The sequence below is a fragment of the Dipodomys spectabilis genome, unplaced genomic scaffold, assembly GCF_019054845.1.
Source record: "Dipodomys spectabilis isolate Male_0828 unplaced genomic scaffold, ASM1905484v1 ptg000083l, whole genome shotgun sequence".
In the NCBI taxonomy this organism is placed as follows: Eukaryota; Metazoa; Chordata; class Mammalia; order Rodentia; family Heteromyidae; genus Dipodomys; species Dipodomys spectabilis.
The window spans coordinates 336,836-362,058 of record NW_024870760.1 but is presented as its reverse complement, the minus strand read 5'-3'; the positions used below and the strand labels follow the sequence as shown (position 1 = coordinate 362,058).

Sequence of the window (25,223 nt, the reverse complement as noted above, 5' to 3'; positions counted from 1 at the left end):
GCGAGTCATACCTTCAGTCTGGCATTTTGCTAGTTAATTGGAGATGGAGTCTTGAGGACTTTTCTGCTTGGGCTGGCTTTGAAATATAATCCTTAATCTCATGTTACTGAGTACCTAGGATTAAAGCATACCAGAACCCAGCTAGGTCATTGCCCCCCACTCCGACTCTCTCAAGAGAATAGGTGTCCCTCCTATTTATAAAAACATTTTATAGCATATATTAGTTGTATAGGAGGTTTCATTGTGGTATTTCCTGATTGAATTCACTTCTACTACTCTTCCTCATCCTCTCCCTCCCTTAAGATAATTTCAACAAATTCCATTGTATTTTTCCATACAAATATATAAAATACTTCAGTCATTTTCACCCTTCTTCACCAAATGTTGGTGACAAATATTTTTGACATCTTGACAGCATAGCCTAAGTAAATATTGGTGTTTGATGTAATTATACTGGAGTGGAACATAAAGTAAAAAACATTTAGCACACATTTCACTCTTATTTTTTTCTATAAAAATATAACTCTTTATTAAATAACATGCACAAATATCAACTAGTTACTTATTAAACAGATATGATTTGGAACAAGATTTAAAGAAATACAAACCCTTAGGTACAATTTAGCATCTTGTTCATGATATCTGAGTAGTTTAAAAAAGAATCATTGATTAAACTAACCTTTTATTTTTCTTTCAAAGTCTAAAACCTTTTCAGGCATATAAACCATTCCCAGTTTTTCCTAGCATTTCAGAGCTTCAGAGAAAATCTAACATCAAGAGCCCTTAACTACTTGATTATGAATTAACAATAAGAAGACTTTTAAGTTTTCCTGACAAACTCGGTGTCACTTTATAGAGGTTACTAGTAGCAGAATCTTGGCAGATGTTTCAGCTCTGAGGTACCATGGAAAAGGGTGAAAAGTGTTTTTAAGACTCAACAGTTAGATGGCCAGATCCCTGCTTGCTTGCTTTTCCTTTGATAGTTTTTTTCTATTTTGCCAGTGGTATTTCCCTGCCTTTTCTCCAAGTAGACCATCAGAACACAGTACTCTATAATTTACCCCTCTTTTGTTTTCTGTAAGTCAATATTTAGTACTCTGATTTTTTCATCTGATTTGCCACATTATCTTGTCAATTTCTTTTTTAGGCTAAAGTATAAACAAAGTTTGTCTTTTTTCATATTAAAAAGTATTGCTCTTATAAATTAAGTTTTAATGTTCCCAGCCTTAATAAAGTTAACTGCAAAAAAACAGTGATTCAAAATCTACCCTGCCTTTTTGGCCCCACTTATCCAATAAATAAGGCCAAAATCTCTTACCTAAATTTCTAAAGAAGACTGCATCCAACCTTTATAATAAGTCCTTGCACGGTGTATTTTTCATCTGGGCTGCTTTATTGTGCATGCCAAGTACAGAAATAACAAAAATATAAAAGTAAAAATTCAAAAATCCCCCAGCTTAATAAGAACCTTTGCACTCAAAAATGTTTAGATTCTTTCCCATTATATTCAAGCTGCAAGTTGTATTTAAAATTTATTCTTTGTACATTCTTTCCATTTTTCTCTATCAGAATAAAAACACCCAGTATTATTTTATAATTCAAGAAAGCATTGTGGCAAGTTTAGTAAATTTTATCCTATATACTTCTGAAAAGTCTAACACTATTCTAACTTTCTTTTAAAAGATGTTTCACAAGGTTAGCAGCAGTTTTCAGATTTGAAATATTTTAAAATATTTAATTTATATCATATTCGAGGAGAAATTGTATTTTTTCTAGGAACATACCTAATTATTTTATTTAAAAAGCATATTGAATCTTATTTCAATAATAAAAGTTCATAAATTATGTGTTTAGCATGTTGATATAGGGAAAATACAACATATTAATCAATTTTTAATAAACATTTCAGATTGATTGGAATATTCCTAAGACCCTTTTACTTATTTTGATTACCAAGTATGTTTTCTTTATGAGTGCCCAGTTTTTATTTTAAAAGTGCAAAGGTTATTAAGCTTAAAACATTAAATTTAAACAATGTAAAAAAGTTTTACAATGATTTAACAAGACCAATAGAATTTATTAAACATATTTACATATATTCACAGATCCTTTCATAGTTGAGTATTAAAATAGACATATACATTTCAGAATTTCAATCAAAGGCATTTTTTCTGTACCACACTCTCCTTCAAGATGGAGAAAGGTAAAGTTTCTTTGTATGACTAATTCTACATAATGTGTCAAACACAGTAAGTCACAGATTCTCTCACAGCAAAGTGGTATGAAATACCTCACACTGTCCCAGGCATCAATTGTGGATAGAGTTAAATTATAGCAAGCATGCAATCAACTAAACCACCATCTTTACAGTTATAATGATGAACACAAGCTAACTCAAATACGTGCATGCCTTATTTAAAGGTTTTGCTATCTGAACACTGCTAAAAAAGCCCCAACTTTGGTCCAATAAAACAGACAAAACAGTTTTACAGTTATTTCTTTGTATATACTTTGACTATCAATCATTTTGTATATATTTCAACCATTAATTACAAGATGTACATCTGCACAGTATATATAAAATAAGTTATTATAAAGGAAGACAGTATTAAAACTTTCAAAAGAAAAACTGTACAATTAATTTACACACAATAAACTGAAGAATTTTGTCCCAAGTTTTTCTTCCACTAGAAACTATTTCATAGGAATTGAACCTTGTAGCTTACTGAAATATTTTTAGTAAAACCTGAAAGATTTAAATGCTAGTGGTTATCTTGTTAACTAGAGTGCTAACAACTTCCAGCGCTGTTAGCAGGTATCCTCAGCTTTTTTAGTATCTACTACAGTCTGCCATAATACTCTATTGCAATAGTTACTTTTCACCAATATAAATAATAGTTTTCTGTTAGAAACTGTTTGGACTTATGATTGAAAATATTTCTTTCAGTTTTTATAAAATGACAGTGTTTACTATGTGACCAACTTTAATTTAATGGACAAGTGTAAAGGCATAATATCAGTATTTTGTTGAAAGGCAGTATTAGATAGTATAATGCCTGAGTATCATCAGTTTAGGATGACACTGTAAGAAAGTACCAACTGCTATATAGGAGTCAATTCAAAGTCATCATTAACATCAACCAGAGGAACATAAAATTCCTGGATTTCATAAATACTGATAGATTTATAGGTGGCAGGATCAAGTTCCTGGAGTTTCAGCTGCCATTCTAATCTCTGGACAGCATTTAGAGCTGCAGCTTCATGTTGTTGCCTCATTAAAAGACAAGTCTAAAAGAAGAGAAAAATTGCTTATTCAGTTAAATTTGCCCTGTTTAAAATTAATGTCATTCATAGTTTAAAGACTAAGGTAATACATTAGGAGCATAAAAAGGATTCAGATTACAAGTGTTATTTCTCGTATACCCTGTTGGTATCAACACAACATTTGTATCTGTAACTTCATTTTTACCTTATGAACTTTGATTTGATTTCAAATTATCAAAAGGATCGCAAAATCTAGGGAGAAATAATTAAAAATCTCAAGACAAAGAATTTTCCCTAAAGATCTGTAAAGTATATTACTTTTTTCACTATTCTCCTATTCTTCATTATGTTAGAGTTATAATAAGACAGATAAACTGGCTAAGAAACATAAAGAACCAAAGGAGTAATCACTTTTACATGGCAGTTTGACCCTCCATATTACATCTGTCCTTAAATTGTCTTTATTTTTCTTTCCCCTGTCAATTGTGGTCCAGTGTGAAAATTCATGGCTAATCAGTATTTTTTTTCATTATTTATTCCTGAGAGTAGCTCTCTCTAAGGAAGAAAAAGCACTTATATAAACCGATTTGTGAACAGACATACCTTTAGTTTGTCGAATTTATCATCCACATCTTGTAACCATGACATGAACTGTCTTGCATTAAAACGATCTCTCACAGAAGTTTTACTGTCATCCGACTGAAAAAGAGTGTTACATTCAGTCGAATATAATACAATAAACCACTTTGAAAATCAGTATGCCAGCCTGGTACTGGTGACACTAGCCTACAATCCTAACTTTTGTGGTATGGAGCTTGAATGCAGGGCCTTGTGTTTGCTAGGCAGGTGCTCTACTACTAGAGCTGTGCTACCAAATACCAAATTTGGTGTTGAAGTTTATCATTTGTAGGGGGAAAAAGGTGAGAGACAGCTGTCTGTACTCTGACATTCTTCCAAAACCAATTTTTGAATTGCTCATAAAAAATTTGCATACATTCTTAAAAACATCAATTTTGGTATTTAGATAAGATGCAGTCAAAATTTTAGCCCTGTACACCTTTCTGTATAAATACAACTTTGAACTAACTACATACTCCCAATTTTCTATTCAATATGATAAGACAAGAGTACCTCTCTTAAGCTTGCTTTGAGAATGAAGAATATCCTCAATGCCTTCATCTCAATACTTTTACATACAGGAAACATTCCAACGCTCCAAGCATACTGCTATTTACCAACATTGTGTAAGTAACATCTGGGCATCAGATAGTCCCAAAGTCATACTACTCACATTCTTAGAAATTATTATTTCCTCTTTGATGCTCAAGAAAGAGTTTTTGGTTACTTTAAGTTTTATTACTTTTTAAAACTATTACAAATTTATTTTGAAAAGGAGGAAGTACATGAGAGGAGAGTAGGCAGGTAGATTCAGTCCTGACTGAAAAAAAATGAGTCATCCCTGGCCTTTGCTTCTCAGAGACCATTCTTACAAGATGCCTGAAACTCAGATCTTATTCTAAAGTCAGCTATAAAAGGATGTCCTTATTTAATTAAGTTTCTAAAAATATAGAAATGCTTTCAGGATACATTTCTCAGTCAAGAGATAAGTTACCTTTTGATACTTCAAGCATTTAAATTTAAAATCAAGTGGTCTTGATCACTAAGAATATTTGGGGCAAGATATAATAAATAATTAAAACCCCTTTACAATATAAATTTTGTATCATTTACTTTTTTATTTTGAATTTTTTATTATCTTTAAGTAGTTGTACAAAGAAATTCCCATTCTACAAAACAGTATATGAATACAAAGTGATAAATTCATTCCTTGTATCATTAACTTTTAAAGAAGAATAAAGGCAGAAATCTAAGAAAAGGAAATGTAGTCTAAAGCAATAATTTCTTTAGCATCATATGACTTTTCAAATTTTCTCAAGAGGATGCTTTTTTTTTTTCTGTAGTACTAGGGTTTGAACTTAAGGGCCTCAAAATTGGTGGGATGCTTTAACACTTGAGTCATTTCCAAATAGGAAAATAGGAGGTTGTTTTTTTCAAGTCCAAGAAAGCCAAGAAGATAACTTTTCCCCCACTCCTTTAGGTATTAGGTTGATTGTTTCATTTCTGATTTTAAGATCATTCACAAGTTTACAGGGACAGTTTTCTCCCTCTTCCTCTTTCTGTTCCCTTCTTTCATCTCTTTCTCTCCTTCTTTCCCTTTCTCTCAGTACTGGGATCAAACTTAGGACCTTTTGCAGGCGAGGCAGCACACTACCACCAAATCACTTATTTCTGAAATTCTCTCAACCCACATGAGGTTGTACATTCTTCACAGTGCACTATATCAATATGTTTTCATCTGTCTTTCTGAAAGATTCAAATAGTTCTTTCTAAAGACCTAATTATACAACAATTTCTTCAGAGAACATAAACACTAATTTAGGATTGGGGACCTGTAAGGCAGCTGCTCTGGAAGTACTTTGATTAAAGAGATGTATTTCTCCTCTCAGCTCTAATGATGGTTCAATTAAACTTTCTTCTGTGGGAATAGATTCTGAAAGTAGACGAGCTGTATTTCTTGGCAACACTCCGTGTATGTATGTTCGTACATACATACATACACACACACACATATGCACACATATATATCAAAAAGCACTTTACCTGTGAGTCCAAGGGCACATTGTATACTTCTGCATCCAATAAGACAGTGCAAGCACTAAATGGCAGTGTTTGATTTGCCAATGTTCTTGCAGCTCTGTAATGAACTCTTAGAACTTCTTGTTCATTGGATACAATAAGTTTTTCCTAGTTTCACAAATGAACAAAAATCAATTAAAACTAATAATCACTTAAGGTATGCTAAACAATCATAATCTCAGAGTAGGCTTGAGAAATTTAAAAATTTTTAGTTCTAAAAGTATAAGTAGATCTTCTCTTTTAAACTAGTACTTTCTTTTTAAAAACATTTTTCTTCCTTTCCTTTCCTTTTCCTCACCTTTCTCCTCTCTCCTTTCCTTTCCCTTTCCCATATATGGTGAGCTGGGCACCAGTGGCTCACACCTTAAATCCTAGCTTCTAAGGAGTCTGGAGATCTGAGGATGGTAGCTATGTTGTCCTGGGCAGTCAAATCCATGAGATTCTCATCTCCAATTAACCAACAAAAAACTGGCAGTGGAGGGTATGGCTCAAGTTGCAGAGCACCAGCCTTGATGGAAAAAGCCAAGTAAGAACTCTAAGAAGTAAGCTTAAGCCCCAGTACTGAAATAAACAAAAAAAGCATATAGCGGCTTTTAATATACTCACTAAGAAGTTCAACCATCACTATCTAATTTCACAACATTTTCATTCATCATACCAGAAAAAAAACCCCTCATATTCAAAAGCAGCTACTCTTCTGGTAATCAATCCACTGTTCGTCTATGTGAATTACTTGCACTGAACAGTTAAGAACAGTCACACATTATATGGCCTTTTGTATTTGATTTATTTTACTTAGTATATTTCTGAGGTTCATTCATATTATAGCATATAAGGTGAAGGATTGACCCTCAACCTGTTTTCTCAGGTACATACACATGTCAGGTAAGCCACTAAAGATATGTGCAGACTGACACAGGCAGGGTATTCTACCTAAGCCTGCCTGTAAACATACCATTGTGGGCCTAACTGAAAAGCCCCCACCACTTTAGACCTAATGACTTTTTCATTAACCTCTACCTCCTTGCTCAGACTTCATAAAAACCTAACTCCTGTCCTACCTCTTTGCACAGTCTCCAAGCCCATGGGAAGATTGTGCACCTTGCTGCTATATCTCATTAAAGAGTCTAGCCTGTTGAAGATTGAGTCTGGCCCATTTCCTTACTTTTTCCTCCATTTTCCTAACATGGTGCCAAAACTCAGGAGAGAAGTCCCACGAGCAACTGGGTCCCCTTCACCAGCCTCCTGGCCAACTTTCATGGAGCCTTTTACCCTCCCTCTCTCCACCAAGAACACAGAGCCCTTGCCCCATGTCTCTTCCTCCTCCATCTTCCCTTACTATTCTCTCTCTTCTGTCCCTAGACTCCAGATCTCCAGGCAGGAGGATCTTCACTGTTTAATGTCTGACTCCATCCACAACCCAAACGCATTCAGAACAAGGTAACCAGCCCCGTGGTCCATGACAGAGGCATCCTGATGAACAAGAGAACTCTGAGAAGTCCTCTAATCCCTGTCTGTGGGTTCTCTAGAGACTCCAGGAGTCTCTCACACTTTGCTGATCCCTTGAAACCCTTTAATTAGGACTTTGGGGACACCCTACCCTAATTATTTGGGCCCATTTATTTGCCTTCCCAAAGCAGCAGGGATGCCTGAAAGTGGCAGGACAGGTCATTCTCGTAGTCGTACCAAATTTTCCAAAATGGGCTCTAAATTGTCTGTTCCCAGACACCCCAATGGCTTGCTCAGAGACAGTGCCCAGGCCTGTGACTGACAAAAAAGATGCCAACTAGGACAAGCCATCCCAGCAACAAACACCTAGTTTCCTGGGACAAAGTGAGTCCTGGAGTAAGAGGGGATGTGTCATATCATAAATGGAGTCACTTTGCATTTACCCTTTCAAAAGTAACCAGAGCTGGGAGGTCAAAAAAAAAAAAAAAAAAAAAAAAAGTAAGCATAGACAGGAACTTACATTCTTGACTTTGTTACCTGCTATTTCTATTTATAGTGAATCTTGTTGGACTCAGGATAGTTTGCCTTGGCACTTTCCTGGGTCTCTCATTCAAACATCTATAGCCCATACATCTATAGTCCAGTTACAGAAAATGATCAAGGCCTCTCACCATGCTGACCACTCCAATCCAGCCCTAGCTTATGGACTGATTATTGGTAACCAGTCTACCATTTTCTCCTCTAACCAATCTCCAGAAACCCTAGATACTCCCTTTCTGCCCCTAGTCCAGTTACATGAAAATTCCTCCTCCCTGGTAATGAGCTACAACTGGACTTATGCTCCAAATGGAACTTTTCCAGCTTGTGCCAAGGTGTGTTTTCCTGTGTCATTCATATCCACCTGCCACCTTGCCAGCCTTTTGCCTGTTCTCAATTGTTTCAGAAATTTCTCTTTAGCCCTCACTCAGGACCTGGGAGCACATTAAGGCCATCCTATTACTGCAGGCAACTGGAGGCTTAATTTACACTGCCCTACCCTGCTCTGCCCAGCACAGACCTGGATCCTAAAGACCCCAACCTCAGTGACTCAACACCCCCATGTCAGCAGGAGTATCCAGAAAAGATAACCACTGACCTCTTTCCTAGTCTCCTCTTGTAGCCCAGTCTTTTTTATGTACCCAAAGACCCTATATGAAGGACTTGCCTCTCCTCTCCTGGCCCATTCCTTCTATGTATCCAGAGACAGAATATGAAGGATTGACCTCCAACTCCTGCCCCACCTCTTTGCACAGTTTCCAAGCCCACAAGAAGGCTGTGTCCCTTGCTGCTATCTCAATAAATGGTCCTAGCACATTGCAGACTGAGTCCAGCCTGTTTCCTTCCTTTTTTCTTCCATTTTCCTAACATAAGGTAATTCCTTTCTATGAATAAATACTACACTGTATGGATCTAACATTTCTTTCCTCCCATTTATCAGTTGATCCTTTGCCATCTCTAAATGTGCCACTTTGGCCCAAGAGTTATTTTGAACTAAAGTTACTGGACAACATGTGGATTCAAGAGCACCCTACCTTCAGTCCCGGGGCTTGAACTCAGGGCCTGTCCTTGTGTTTTTTGCCCAACGCCATTACTCTACCACTTGAGCCACAGCTCCACTTCTGCCTCTCTTGGTGGTTAATTGGAGAACAGGCTCACGAACTTTCCTGTCCAGGCTGACTTTGAACTATGAACCTTAGATCTCAGCATCTCTGTGTAGCTAGGATTACAAGCATGAGGTAAGTGGCTGGCCAGCTTCTCTTTTATAATGAATTTACACAGAAATAAACACATCCAGCTTTAATGAATTATATGTGGTCCAAACTTCCAATTAGGAAGAGTCCTAAAACTATTAAAATAAAATGAATAATCTTCTCCATATAGCAGAGTGAAAATTCTAGGAGTCCAGTTGCAGATCTCAATTCATTTTTGTTCAGGCTATATAGACTTAAGACATTTGTTGCTAACTGTATTTCCTTTTTCTTTTAAAGTATCAATGGGGATCACCTTGCAATCTGTGGTTGGTGAGAATGTAACAATGACACAAAAAGATAGAGTGGTGACTCTTAAGAACTCCCCAGGTATTAAGATATTTTTCATTTTGTTGGCCTTCTCAAAGAAGTTAGATTGTGACAATACGAAGGTTATACCTTGTCTTCTTACTACTACATTTCCCAGTTTGCCTTCAAATGACATGTACTTTACTTTTCCTTCACTGGAGAATGCAGGCCATAGTATATTCAAATGTGTATTGTTGTCAATAATAACTATACTATAATTTGGTGAAAAGACAAAGAAACATGGCTTTAATTACATTCTTGAACTTAAGTCTGGGGGTTATTGCTTAGATTGCTTGCTCATGGCTAGTATTCTACCACTTGAGCTATGTTTTTCTGTCCCTATTGACTTTGAACTGTGATCCTCAGTTCTCAGCTTCCTGAGCAGCTAGGATTGAATTGTGTGAGCCACTGGCACTCACTCAGCCTTAATTAGTTGGTCTTCTTTCTTTTCTTTCTTTCCTGTTTTTTTCTTTGGTTGTACCCAGAGTTTGAACTCATTCTTCAGGGCTTTATCCCTTGAGCCATACCTTCAGCACCCTAAATGACCTACTGTGACAAATGATACTCAAAAGTAAGTCTAGTACTTAATAAAATTTTAAGTATAAATTTAAAGTGTAATTTGAAGTAAGTATCCAAAAACTTGATCTGATAATAATAAGAAATAATTATGAATACCATTGCAAAGAGTTAGCTGCAGTTCTCTACAAAATTAAGAGGAAGAACTAAAATACTCTGAAAGTAAACATCATGTGAGAAATACTTTTTCGTGCAATGTTTTCTGAAGTTGAAATACTCTCTTCTGAAAATAGATATATCCTGCTTAGTTAATAGTCTAAATACCAAATACTCAGGTTGGGGGTTGGGGGGGGGGGAATATGGGAAGGGCTGGGAAGGAGAAACAAAGGAGGAGGCAACAATGCTTGATAAGAAATGTACTCATTACCTTGCCCATGTAATTGTAACCCATGTAATTGTACAGAGCACGATATTTTCACACACACACACACACACACCAGCTAAAAAAAAAAAAGGCAAAAAAATACCAAATACTCCATTATAGATCAGAGTTAAGTTTGTCTTTGAGCCCCCCTAGAGCACAGGCTTTAGCATCTTAGGATAGACTGTGAGTATTGCTTTCTCCTAGTTTCTGGAGTGACAAAGTAGGACAGAGTGTAGTTCTGAGGTACTGTGCCAGGACTCTGCCTATAAGGCTTGTTCACTTAGTGCAGTTTTCGAATGGTATCAATTTTATTTATTTATTTTTTGCCATGGGGCTTGGACTCTGGGCCTGGGCTCTGTCCTTGAGCACTTCAGCTCAAGGTGAGTGCTCTACCTCTGGAGCCACAGTGCCACTTTTGGCTTTCTGGTGGAGATAAGTGTCTCATGGACTTTGCTGCCCAGGCTGGCACTGAACTGCGATCCTTAGATCTCAGCCTCCAGAGTAGCTAGCATTACAGGTGTGAGTCATCAGCACCCAGCTGGAATCAATTTTTGTGGGAAAAATTTCACTAGGACAAAATTATTAACTCAGGTACTCATACATCCAAGCAACCAATATAAGGTGGTAGGTGGGCTGTCAATTTGGACTGGAAAGATTGTCTTTATTCTCACTAACTTCCCACTAGAATTGCTTTCAAAAATGCAGTTCATAAACTACAGTTATAAGTATATGAAACTTTGTCATCAACATAAATCACAAATATTGTTGTATATCATAGTTGTTAGAAATATTTTCCTAAATTTTCATATTAATTTATTTTCAAAATCCTAGTAGGTAAAGTAGTCCTCCTCCCTCATCTGAGGGTTTGCTTTCCATTGTTCCAGTTACTTGTGACATGGAAAATGACAAAAATAAACAAGTAATTCATATGTTTTACATTTGGGACTGGGATGTTTGGAGGCCAGAAAAGAGAGGTTTAGGGACTTTTGTGTTATCACAGACACCAAAGGCAGTGATATCATGGGGATTAGCTATTCTAGTATGGGCTTGGCAGCTGGGGCTCCACAATCTCTGGCTAGAAGAGAATTACATCAACTGGGGACAATGTAGCAAAAAACCTTTCAGACTTACTTCTGCAGAAAATTTGCTATCCAGAGCCTGTCCTTTGGCTCTATGTGCTGATAGCTGATGACAGACCTCCCACCCAGGTCTAAATCATAGGATTTAGACCTCTCTGCAACCCAGAGAGTTGTGGACAAACACAGACACACATATATACATACTAAAAATTCATATAATATTATGAATAAATGTCTCCATTTTGATCTTGCATTCATTTAAATTGTATGGATTTTTTTTGAATTATCTGATCTAGGGCATTTAGTTTTAAGTTTAACTTAGGCCCCTCCCTCCCATTATTTTTTAGTTCTGCTTTCTTTTCCTTTTAGTTTTAGTTTTTACTTTTCAGTCTTTTGTCCCCTTTCTGTAGCCCTTTGCCCTTTATATGTTTCTTCTGTCTTCTCTTGCTTTTATTTCCTTCTATACCGGTTACAACATCTCTAATCTTCCTTATTACCTACTCTCATGAGATTGCCTAAGTATTATTTTTCTGTTTTTTAACTTCATGTTAATGGTTTTGAGTTTGGCTTTGTTTTCTTTCTTCATTTTTTTTTCTTTTTGTGGTTTTTAAAAATAATTTTCTATTAAACTCTCTTCATTTCATCACTTCATCCTGCAACAGGATATCAGTTATAGTATTTTCCAATATCTCTACTTTCTCATAAACTTCTCCTACTAGGGTTAGCCTCCATCTCTTCCATCCCTACATAGTCAAATGCCTAGTATTAATCATTTCTGTAATTGCCACTACTCCTTCTTGGCTACAGTCTTCCTAGACCATAAATATAAATCTTTGCTTCTAATAGACCTAAAGATACTGGAATAGTGGTGAATAGACTTCATTAGGGATTACCACAAACAACAAGGTTGTACAATAAACTTGGCCCTATTCTGAATGGAGAAGAGTTCCAGAAACAATGTCTTGAGCACTAGCATTGATTATTTGACAATTGAAACCTACTCCTCCAATGTATTCATAGGAAAACACAGTACAACCCAGCAATTACCCATTCTTAAGTAATCATCCAGAAATACCCAACTAAAAATCCCACAGGAGACTGCAATCTCCACCAGATTTTGGCCTCAGCATACATCTCAGTGAAACATCATGAAATTAATGAATAACCTAGGCAAGATATCCCCTTCAAAAGCCAACAACTCTATAATAAAGGACTGAACTAACAGTAATGAGGTTTTGATAAAGTTAAACAATTAGCTCATAAGACATTGACAAGAATGATCAATGAAATGGAGGTAACATCTGACCACCTGAACAAATTCAAGGAGGACTGAAACAAATAAGAGAATAGAAACAAACTGCTGAATAAAATACAGAAGGCAATGTTGGATATGAAAGAAAAATTCAATAAAGAAATATTGAAAAATAGACTGAAATCTTAGATGTGAAGAGCTCAATAGCCTAAATAAAAAATATTCAAAGGATTAATACAACAGAGTAATCTGGAAACAGAATTTCAGGAACTGATGATAAAGCAGAGGAATTAAAAAGACATTGATAAAACACTGACAAGAACAGAATTTTCAAACCTTTTCTCACTCCATCTAATGATTAAAACTATGAATTGTGGGTTTAGAAAGGGAAGAAATAAAAAAAAATATTAAGGGGCTGGGAAGGTGGCTCAGTGGTAGAGTGCTTGCCTTGCATGCATGAGGCCCTGGGTTCGATTCCTCAGCACCACATAAGCAGAAAAAAAAAAAAAGCCGGAAGTGGTGCTATGGCTCAAGTGGTAGCGTGCTATCCTTGAGCTGAAGAGCTGAGGGACAGCGCCCAGGCCCAGAGTTCAGGCCCCATGACCGAACCCCCCCCCAAAAAAAAATACATTAAGAATTTATAAAGTGAAACAAATAATAAAATAGCCAGGTATCAGTGGCTCACAGCTATAATCCTAGCTACCTGGATGCTGAGATCTGAGGATAACTGTTCAAAGCTAGTTCAAGCAGGAAAGTCCATGAGACACATCTCCAATTAAACAACAAAAAGTCAGAAGTGGAGTTGTGTCTGAGGTGGTATAGTGCTAATCTTGACCATCAAAGCTCAGGGATAGTGCCTAGACCTGAGTTCAAGCCCCAGAACCGGCTCAAAAACAAAACAAAACAAAATAAAATAAAAATAATAAATAACAGCAGAAACTTCCTTAGCCTAAAAAATGAGAGGGCCATCCATGTGGAGGAGGCTTATAATACACAAAAAAAGGCAAGATCAGAGAAAAAACATCCTAGACACATAGTTAAAACACTAAAAACACATAATAAGGAAAAATAGTGACAGCTTCAAAAGAAAGAAAACAAGTAACTTCCAATGGAAAGCCCAGAGGAAAAACATCAGATTTCTCAATACAAATTCAAAGTACCAGGAGGGCATGGAAGGACATAATTCAAACTCTGAAAGATAACAACCGTTAACCTAGACTAGTGTATCAAATGAAACCAATCTTCATAACTAATAGAAAAATAAACAACTTCCATAACAAAAGCTAAAAGCATTCCTTGACTACTAAACCACCACTGCAAAAGAAATCTTATTATCAGAAGGAGAAAAATAAACAACAGGAATTACAAGAAGGAAACTCTACTAGATGAGTAGGTTAGGAAATAAAGAAGAAACAAGTTAGTATCATAAAAACAAAAAAATAGCAGAAAATAAGAATTTTTCAATATTAATCCTGAATGTTCATGAAGAAAGGCAACTTGCATTAAGGCTAAGTCATAGTTCAATAAAATAAACACCAAGAAATGAGATTGAAAGGGGTGGGGGCGGTGTCAAGGGGAGGTAGATAGATGGATGAAGAGAAGGGGGAAAATGCAGTGAAGAAATCAATGTATAGCCCATAAAATTAAGAAAAGTGAGGGAATGGGTAGGCTGGGAGGGATAGGTGAGAATGTTGAAAGAAGTGACACTGATCACGATACACTATATTCATAATGGCAACTTCTTTGTACAACACACACACAAACACACACTTAAAAAAGCATTTGTACTGTATATGAAACAGATCTCATTGACAAAGACAAACACAAGTTTAGGGTAAAAGGGTGGAGAAAGATCTTCCACTGGTTGTTTGTTTTCTTGATAATGGTCATTCTAATGGTGGGGGTGGGGTGGGGGGGGGGGGTGAGGTGGTTATGGCCAGAGATGTTGAACATTTCTTCATGAATCTATTAGCCAATTTTACCTTTCTGAGAAGTCTTTCTTTTAGTCATTAGTCCATTTATCAGTCTGACTGCTGCCTCTTTAAGGGTTTAATTTTTGATGACTTAATTTATTGAATTCAAATTATATTCTGAATATTAGGCCTTTTTAGCAAATGAACTCTGAGGCAGGAATGGCTGTACTTAATAGACTGATAAAACAGACTTCAAGCTCAAATAGGTCAGAACAAAGGTCACTTTATATTAATAAAAAGAAAACTCCATCAAGAGGAAATTACAGTTGTTAACATATATATATATACTAAATGTTCAATAAATGAACATTTCTGGTTCATTAAAGACACACTAGTAGAACTCATAGTGGGAGACTTTAACATCCTGCTCTCATCAATAGATATGGCATCCAAACAAAACATAAAGAAACCTCAGAATTAAATGGCACCATAGACCTAGTAGACTGTACAGATGTCTACAGAATTATTTCATATAGTTAGTGTATAGTACATATTGTTCTTGAAAGCCTATGTACTTTTTCCAAAACAGTCTACATTTTAGCACATAAAAGAAATCTTAACAAATACAAGCTAACTAAAATTGATCCTGTATTCTATCAGATCATCATGGATTTAAACTAGAACAGCAAAAGATACTACAGAAAATATTTGGAGCTTAAACTACAAGAATGGATCATGGAAGAAATAATGGGAGAATTCAAGAAGGGAATATGACAACAAATACCAAAGAAACCTGAAGAATGAGATAATATTTTGAAAATTATACTCATAATTTAAAACATATTTTAAAAATTATACTCAAATAAACTTGAAATGAATAGTTTTGTTTTTTTTTTCCTGAGACTTGGACTTGAACTCAGTATCTGACGCATGTACTGATCAGCTGGTGCTTTATCACCTGTGTGCCACACCTCCAACTCCTACAAATGGATAAATTCTAACAGTAAAAATTAGAGCAAAAACTAATGAAACAAAGACTATACAATTAATCTGAAAAACTGAACCAAGATGATATAAACTACCTAAACAGATCTATAGCAAATAATAAGACTGAAGTAATAAAAAAGATCTCCCAACAACAAAAATCCCAGGACCAAATGGATTCACAGCTGATTTCTATCAGATCTTTAAAGAAAAACTAACACCAATATTTCTTAAACTATCCTATGAAATAGAAAGAAAAGATGCTACTGAAATAATTTTATGAAGCAAGCATTATGCTCATTCTAAACATGGATAAAGGCACACAAAATATAGATCAATCTCTTTGATGAACAATGATGCAAATGTTTTTACTGTTTTTTTTTTTTTTGTCCTGTTGTGGGGCCTGAACTCAGGGCCTGGGTGCTGTCCCTCAGCTCTTCAGCTCAAGGCTAGTGCTCTACCACTTGGGCCACAGCGCCACTTCCAGCTTTTTCTTTTTGCTTATGTGGTGCTGAGGATGAGGAATCGAACCCAGAGCCTCAAGCATGCAAGGCAAGCACTCTACCACTGAGTCACCTTCCCAGCCCGATGTTTTTAATGAATTTATTCAAAACTAAATTCCATAGCACATTAAAAATGAAACAAAGAAACTTCATGAGACTGGTAAGGGAAGGAGGAAGTAGGAGCAGGGACAATGGGAAATGAAGTAACTGATCAAGATGCATGTATATATACATGGACAGGTTAAAATGGACCTCCCTTATACATTACTTAAATGTAATGTAACACCTATGCAGACACAATCATCTTAAATTACATAGAAAAAAAGTTCTGAAAAATTCAACATCCTTTTTGATACAAAGCTCTGATGAACTAGGAGGAAAATATATGAATTTACTGAAGACTGTATATGACAAATCTATAGCCAACATCACATTAGATATGGAAAAATGGATACTACTTCCCCTAAACTCAAATTAGACAAGAGTGTCTACTCTTCTTGTCCTTTTCAACATGAGACTAGAATTTCTAGCCAGAGTAATAACAGAACGAAATAAAGGAAGTTCAAATAGGGAACAAGTAAAATTATGCCAATTTGCAGATGATATAATCTTATGCTTAAAAGACCCTATAGACTCCACCAAAAAATATAGATGTTTCATTAATTTCTGCCCTAACTTTTACTATTGGAATTTATTCATTTCTAGGGGTTAGAGGTATAGCTTGCCAACAAGAAAATGTATCAGATACTGAGTTCAAGTCCTGGCAGAAAAAAAATGTCTCCCAGTGGTGGGTCACACATGTAGTCATAGTTATTCGGGAGGAGGAGACCAGGAGGATCTAGGCTTGAAGCCAGCCCTGGGAGATAAGTTCTTGGGACTTGTTCTCCAATTACTCAATAAAAGGTCTGAAGGTCTGAAGGTTCATGTGGTGAAGCAGACCTATGACCAAGGGGATGAAGTCCTGAATTCAAGCCCTGATACTAGCAACAAAAAAAACAAAAATAATTTCCTGAATACACTAGAAGATAGAAAGATGCTCACAGACTGGCAGAATCAATGTAGTGAAAATGTCATATTACCAAAAGTATCTACAAATTCTATATAATACCGATTATAAAGTCCCAAAGTCATTTTTCACAGAAATAGAAAAAATAATAAAAAATTCATATAGAAGCATAAAGAACAAAAGCAATTCTGAATAAAAGGAGCACGGCTGAAAGTATCATACTACCACAATATCAGACTTCACTGTCTCTCACTCTGTACAAAATTAGATTAAAATGAATTAAAAAAAATACAAGCTGGTGATGGTGGTTCATGCTTGTAAATCCTAGCTACTCAGGAGGTTGAGATCTGAGGATCGAGTTCAAAAAGCCAGCCAGGCAGCAAAGTCTGTGACACTCTTATCTCCAATAAACTACTCTGAAAAGGCTGGAAGTGGCACTGTGACTCAAGTGGTAGAATGCTAGACTGGACCAAAAGAAGCTCAGGGACAGTGCCCATGCCCAAGAGTTTAAGCCCCAGGACTGGCAAACAAAACAAAACAAAACAAACACCTCAAAGTAAGACCTGAAACTCTAAATCAACTAACTATAGGAAAATAGTGAAAGTTGTAGGCACAGGAAATTATTTTCTGGATAGGCCTCCAACTACCCAGAAAATAAGAAAAAGAATTGATAAATGGGACTACATCACATTATTTTCTGCACAGCAAAAGAAACTATCAGAGATAAAAAACAATCCAGGGAATGGGAGAAAATCTTCACCAGCTATATAACAGACAATGGATTAATATCCATAGTATACAAACAGCAAAAGACTCAAAAACCTAAAAAGTAGAACAAATAATCAAAGAGGTAGTTCTCAAAAGAGTACAAATAGCTACTAGATACATGAAGAAATGTTTTACATAGTCATAAAAGAAATGTAAATAAAACTACACAAAAATTCCATTCACTGTAGTCAGATTGACAATTATCAGGAAAACAAACAAAAAATTCTGGACAAGATGAGAAGAGGAAAAGTAACTCTCATATGTTGTTAATATAAACTAGTGGAACCAATATGAAATCAGTATGGAAGTTCCTCAAAAACCTAAAAACAGACCTAACCTAAGACCTCATCGTAGTACTCCTGATAGCATATATCTAAAGGAGAATAAATCAATATACCAGAAAGACATCAGCAGTAGTTTATTGCAGTGCAGTTCACAATAGCTGAATGGTAGAGTCAGTAGAGATGTCCAAGAGCAGATCGAGATAAAAAGATATAATATATATGCATATGTGTATGCACATACATGTACTATGCACTACTACATAACCATAAACAAAAATTAAGTCATTACATTTGCAGGAAAATGGATATAATTGGAAATCATGTTGAGCAAGATGAGCCAAACTCAAAAACTATTGAGCTGGGTACCAATGACTCACACCTACAATCCTAGCTACTTAGGAAGCCACCCTAGGGCAGAAAAGTCCATGAGACTCTTATCTCCAATTTCCCAAAAAGTTGGACATAGAGCTATGACTTAGTGCTCAAGCACTATTCTCAGGAATAGCACCCAGGCCTTGGGTTCAAGCCCCAGGACAGGCTTGCTTACAAATACACATACACACATACACACATACACACACACACACACACACACACACACACACACGTACAGGAAAGCAAAATATTGTACTTTTCCTTTCATACATGGAAGGGAAGCTAGTTCTGAAAGACATACTTATTCACAACATTTACCTATGTACTTACATACATACATGCATGATTAACATACACACAACACACATATACATGTTAATGCATATAACACAATTCTAACTATCAAACTATGTAGGAAGGTGAGGGTAAGGGAAAAAGGGGAAAAAAAGATGTAAGGCAAATAATTTACAAGTACAGGACAACTGTGCATAAGAAAACTCAATGCAAGCTATTGATAATCAGTGACTGGGGAGCCAGGGAAGAAAAGCAATGAAGAGATTCAATGTATGCACATATGAAATACCATAGTGAAACTTCTTGGTGCAATTAACACTAAACATGAACACAATTAACAGTAAGAAAAGAATGACAGGAAAGTATAACACAGGTTCAAATGAGAGGAAGTGGGCATCAGTGGGAGGACTAACAAAGAGTGAATGGGATGAATATGGTTCTATTACTTTATCTACATATATAAAAATAGAACAATGAAACTTGTTGAGATTGTTTAAATTCTTTTAAGAAGGGTGAGTGGGATGAAGAAGAGTAATAATGGGAGAAAGTGTGAAATGTTACAACAAACCTTCCTTGTACAATTGAAGTATGTTAATTATATATATATATATATATATATATACACACATATATATACACACACTCAACATGGACAACATGGATTAAAGGAAATATAAACATTTTCCCTACAACTGAATAAGTACAAGGCAACAAAAATCAAATCATTTTCCCTGATGGCTCTACATAAGGAAAATTCACTAATGAAAAACTCTAGGCTATTTTAAAGCAGTATGAAAAGTAATTTTTATCTATAAATATATATTTAAATATATCTTACCCTTTCAATACTGTGTTGCAATCGTAGTTTCATCCTTACAACTTCCTGCTGCCGAAAAAGCTCTTTAAGTGGATCTGACAGTGAAGGTGGTGGTGTAATCTAATTAAAAAGCACAGATGGTTAAAAGTATTTGGTTTTACTTACACTAATAGGTGATAGGGAGAAGAGTAACAAAAACAGAAATGCTGATATAAAAATAGAGAAAAATAGTCTGAAGGATTGTAGCAGGCCAGGTACCTCAGTTTAATAAGCAAATTCTCTTTGTAGTAAACATGATACAAATAGTAAAAATCTTGAATGTTTCATTTATTAACTATCACATATGGGCTAATAAATTTGTGGTTTATAAATATTACATATATGATATCTCACATGACTGTCTATTATAACATAAAAATATTGATTCATATCTAGTTTGATATTGTAGTGGACTGTGCTTTCTGTAGATAAAGGAACATAAACTCTATCTTTGCTTGCACTCAATTGCTATAGGGGTGGAGAACTTTTTTTTCTGCCAGTAGCATTTGCATATAATAATATTATAGATCCTACAAAATTATCAGTACAGGAAGACAGACTTCAGACAGCAGATAAAACAGATCTTAAAGTTAGAGCAGAGTAAAATGAATTACTATTAGAAATGAACTACAGAAATCCCTCACCTATGGTGGGAGTTAGATTCTAGAGACGCCTCACAATAGGTGAAAACCTGTGAAGTGGCAGTGTTATATTATTTATATATATTTTAAGGCTTTATAAACCCCACTCTCCTATAAACTTTTCCTACTCTCTTATTAAACTTAATTCACATTTTAATATTTTTATACTGTTAAAATTTTTTACACAAAATACTTACAATCATAAATATTATATAAACATCTATATATACTGCGGAGTCCTGCAATATATGAAAATTAGATATAGATATAGACATGTTAAAATGATATAGTGAAGCTGCAGAAAGTGAACTGCAATAGTGAGGGAAGACTGTACTATTGAGAAAAAGGTAAGGATGGAGGGAGATGTCTCCAGAAAAGAGGACGCATGATAAATACCAGAAACAAAGAAATGGCATGGTATTTACAGGGAACTACAGTTAGTCTTGAGTTCATGGAATTTCAGTTTTGGTGAAAGGCATGGTAGACTATGAAGATGAGAGCAACATAAGCAAAATAATAAAGTTTTCATTCTATTCTGCAAACCAGCTTTTCTTAAAGATTATTCCATAGCACTTGTGCCCATAAAGATGATCTCCAGGAAATAGTCCTGGAATAAGTTTAGAATATTGTATACTTTGTATTTTTATTCATCTTTTATTCATCTCACAAGTTATTCATTCCCAAACTTTGCGATCATAAAAACCTCTTCCCACATAAACAGGTGTTTAATACATAATTACGCAAAACACAATATGGGAGATTTTCTATGTAAGAAGGAACCACTGAAAGGTCTTATAGTTCGCTGTTGTGTGGAGAACAGATAGTACAGGGACAAGACTGTTTAATAGGAAGTGTTAGCTGGTGTGAAATGATGATGGGGTAGAAAGGATAGGGTCTAAAAGTACTGGTGACTGAATCTAATTGATAAAAAGGAGAAAAAGCTGGGTGCCAGTGGTTCATGCCTGGAATCCTAGCTATTTAGGAGGCAGAAATCTGAGCATCAAGTTTGAAGCCAGTCTGGGCTGGAATGTTCATGAGACTTACCACCAATAAACTACTCAGAAAAAGCTGAAAGTGGTGCTGTGGCTCAAGTGGTAGAGCACTAGTCCTGAGCAAAAACAAGCTCAGGGACAGTGCCCAGGCCCTGAGTTCAAGCCCTGGGACTGGGGCAGTTTAGGGGGTAATTGGCGGAGGGAAGAAGGGGAACAGCCAAGGAGTATTCTCATGGTTTTAGTGAGAGAATTGCAAGCTGGTAACGGAGAGAGATCATAGAGGGGAAAGAAGAAAGAGAAGCAAGATTTAGGGTAAATTTAGTTTGGTATAGCTTCACAAACTCAGTTTGCTCACACTCAATTGACACCATAGAGTAGAGCTACAAGTAGCTGAACAGAAGTCAAAGAGAGGCTTGGGTAAAAATATGTAAACTTGGGAATTAATATATTACCATGTAATGGTTAATAGTCAATGGAATCTATGAAAATTTTCTGAGGAAGTTTTTCCTTTGTTGTTTTGCTTGTCTATCTTTAATAGATTTTGTCTTTCAATTCTGTGTCCTAGGCATCTTGGTAAGAATTATTTTCTTGACAGATCTCAGGGATGGAACTATGGAATGAATGATCTATTTATCCATCCATCCATCATCTCTCATATATCTCTGAACATACTTACTACTTACTACCTGCCTTACTCTTTTATCATTCATGTTTACAATACTTTTAGAATAGTTTCTATAAAACTGTTGTTAGCAATGACTATTAGACCAAACTGCATTAACTGTTTTTTTGCCCTGCTCATTTGAGTTTTGCAAATCTGACATACAGTTCATAGTCCCCATCCCCACCTTGATTTCTTCAGAAAAAAATGGTAACATCTAGTTAAAATTTTAAGGATTTTTTTTTTTTTTTTGGGTCCGGTCGTGGGGCCTGAACTCTGAGCCTGGGCACTATCCCTCAGCTCTTCAGTTCAAGGCTAGCGCTCTACCACTTGAGCCACAGCGCCACTTCCGGCTTTTTTTCTTTTTGCTTATGTGGTGCTGGGGAATCGAACCCAGGGCCTCATGCATGCAAGGCAAGCACTCTACCACTAAGCCACCTTCCCAGCCTGAAATTTTAAGGATTTTTTAAAACTATATTTCTAATGGGTTTTATAACACACATACACACACCAATTCTCTGGCTGAGAGACAATAGATAAAATAATATATTGGAAAGTAATAATGTGCTATTAGTATTGGTGTGTGTGTGTATGTGTGTGTGTGCATGCACACACATGCGCGCATGCACTCGCATGCCAAATCCTGGGCTTGAAGTCAGGGCCTGTGTACTGTCCTTGAGCTTTTTTACTCAAAGCTAGTACTCTACCACATGAGTCACAACTCTACTTTCAGCATTTTTGTGGTTAATTGGATACTAATAATTAATTAATAAGGTTAATAAGAGACTCATGGGCTTTCTTGTCTGAGCTGGCTTTGAATTGTGATCTTCAGATCTTAACCTCTTGAGTAGTTAGGATTACAGTCATGTGCCACTGGTGCCCAGTCTGTGATTTTTGTATTTCTGTTTTTTTTTCCCCAACTAGACTTAAAACAAATGAATTTTGAATGAACAAACTCTGAGCAGGCTGCAGTACTTCTCGTGGCTCTAGATAATGTGAATCTTAGTGACTTGGAATGAGAACCAATAATAATAGTCATATCTACACTGTGCTTTGAAGTTATTAACAGGTTTGGGCCTATAGCATTAAATCTTTTGGGGATAACACTCTTATTTTATGGATGTAGAAACTAAACTCAGACAAATGAATCACCCAAAATCTTATAGATATGGCAAGATCGACATTAACTCATGGATACAAACTAAAAAATTTCTTTTGACTGCATTATACTACAGTTCTCTACTTTATACTGAGTAAGTTCTAATTTAAATGTATTCTTTATAGTTATACCTACAGTTCAAGACCAGAATATTCTGTATTATTTCAGTTAAAATTTCTTTCCCTTAAGGGAAATAAAGTAGGACAATTAAAGAAACAAAAAATTACTTGCTTATCTTTTTTAAATCATTAAGAAATGATTTTTCTGAAACAGTATAGCAACAAATTTGTCACTCATTACTTTTAGTCTATTACTATTCCTATCTACATCTATCTCTTTAAGATTTAAAAGGCATTACTGTCAATATATTCTGTGGATATAGGCCTATAAAGCCTTATTTCTCCTAACTTTTTGATCTTTTCTGAATATTAAAGGATGGGATATTTACAAAGGAATGATGCAAAGAAGTATAGAAATGTCAGGAGACCTGAATAGCCCTTGTATAAACCAGGGGTAAGAACTGAGGCTAATCTTAGAAAAGAATAGGAAGGACCTTGTATGTGACAATAAGGAATTGAGCCTATGGATATCTGGATGTCCGTCTTGATATTAATTCTGGTAGTCACATATGTATTTTATTTTATTTTTTTTCACATATGTATTTTATAATAAACTCAGAGCATAAAAGGTTAGACTGAAGGGTGAGATTAAAAACTAAGAAACTATGGAAGTAATTTACAATGTTTGTGGCTCATCTCTAATATCATCTTAGTACACAGTTATGAATGATTTGCATATACAATATGAATAAATATGTAATATCCACGTATTTGAGTAAAGTCAATAATTAATGGAATACTTGTATGTTACTAGGAATGAAGAAATGGGGAAAAGAAGAATGGAAGTGGCGCTGTAGCTCAAGTGGCAGAGCGCTCACCTTAAGCTGAAGAGCTGAGGGATAGCGCCCAAGCCCAGAGTTCAAGCCCCATGACTGACAAAAAAAAAAAAAGGAAGAAGGTGATTTATGATTAAAGTATATTGTATGTATGAATGGAAATGCCATTAAAAAAAAAAAAGAAGAAAAGGGGAAAAGTGCTCATATGAATCAATACCATTTAGTGATTGATTTGAGTTGATGAGAGGACAAGAAAGGAAGAGATCAAAGTTAAATCTAGGTTCCCTGTCTTGGGAATTGGGAAGCAGAAAAATAATGGTAACTGAAGTAAAATGGGTAAGAAGAACACTTCTGAGAAAAGGTCATAAGGTTTTGTACTGGACATATAATTCTAAAGATCTTGTAGATATTCAGATGTCTTAAGGCAGCTGGAAATATGATAATGGATCTAAGCAGTATATTCAGGGTGGAAGATAAAAATAGCCCTTATTAACATCACAGGCAGACACGCAAACATTAATAGTATTTTAGGGAAAATATGAGGAAGACCCATAGAATTCTGTTTTGGCAGGAATTCACAGATGTGACATCCCATCTGCAAACAAGGCACAGAAACTGAATTAAATAATTCATGGAGACAAACAGCACAGACAGGTATAAAAGTAAAGAATGAGATTCCTGAATAAGAATGACTTCAGGAGATGTTGGGTGAGTCTACAAGTAGCAGTGAGGCAGGCTAGGTTGTTAAGCTGTAGGACCCAGGAAAACAGAAACTCATTAGTAACTAGTTATCTAGCTATCTATACAGGACTTAGGGATTGCCATGTGTGGTGGTGCATACTTGTAATCCCAACACTTGGGAAGTTAAGGCAGGATTATAAGTTCACATTCAAGGTAGCTCAATCTACTATATAGTAAGATGTTGGCTCGATATATGTATATATATAAATTTAAAGAAAAAATTAATGAGACAACCAACACAAAGAAATCAGAAGAAAGAAGATGTAACGATCTAAGTAAGAGATAATGAAGGCATCAAGCTGAGGTACTGGTACAGGATGAGATTTCTGAAAGAGCTTTTAAGCAGAATTGTTAGAACTCAGTGGACAATAATT

General features: G+C 35.6%; 1 protein-coding gene across 4 annotated transcripts in view; it reads right to left on the bottom strand.

The window, feature by feature from the left end:
* Positions 1–993: 993 nt before the first annotated feature.
* Ankrd12 (ankyrin repeat domain 12) overlaps positions 994–25,223 on the bottom strand; it is a 129,578-nt gene continuing 105,348 nt past the window's right edge. For all 4 annotated transcript variants that reach the window (XM_042683707.1, XM_042683706.1, XM_042683709.1 and 1 more), the window contains 4 exons: positions 19,743–19,841; positions 5,926–6,069; positions 3,868–3,963; positions 994–3,288 (listed from right to left, as the gene is read on the bottom strand). In XM_042683707.1, the coding sequence (XP_042539641.1) occupies positions 3,103–3,288; positions 3,868–3,963; positions 5,926–6,069; positions 19,743–19,841 (525 nt within the window). In that variant the 3' untranslated portion in view covers positions 994–3,102. The remainder of the gene's footprint in view (positions 3,289–3,867; positions 3,964–5,925; positions 6,070–19,742; positions 19,842–25,223) is intronic.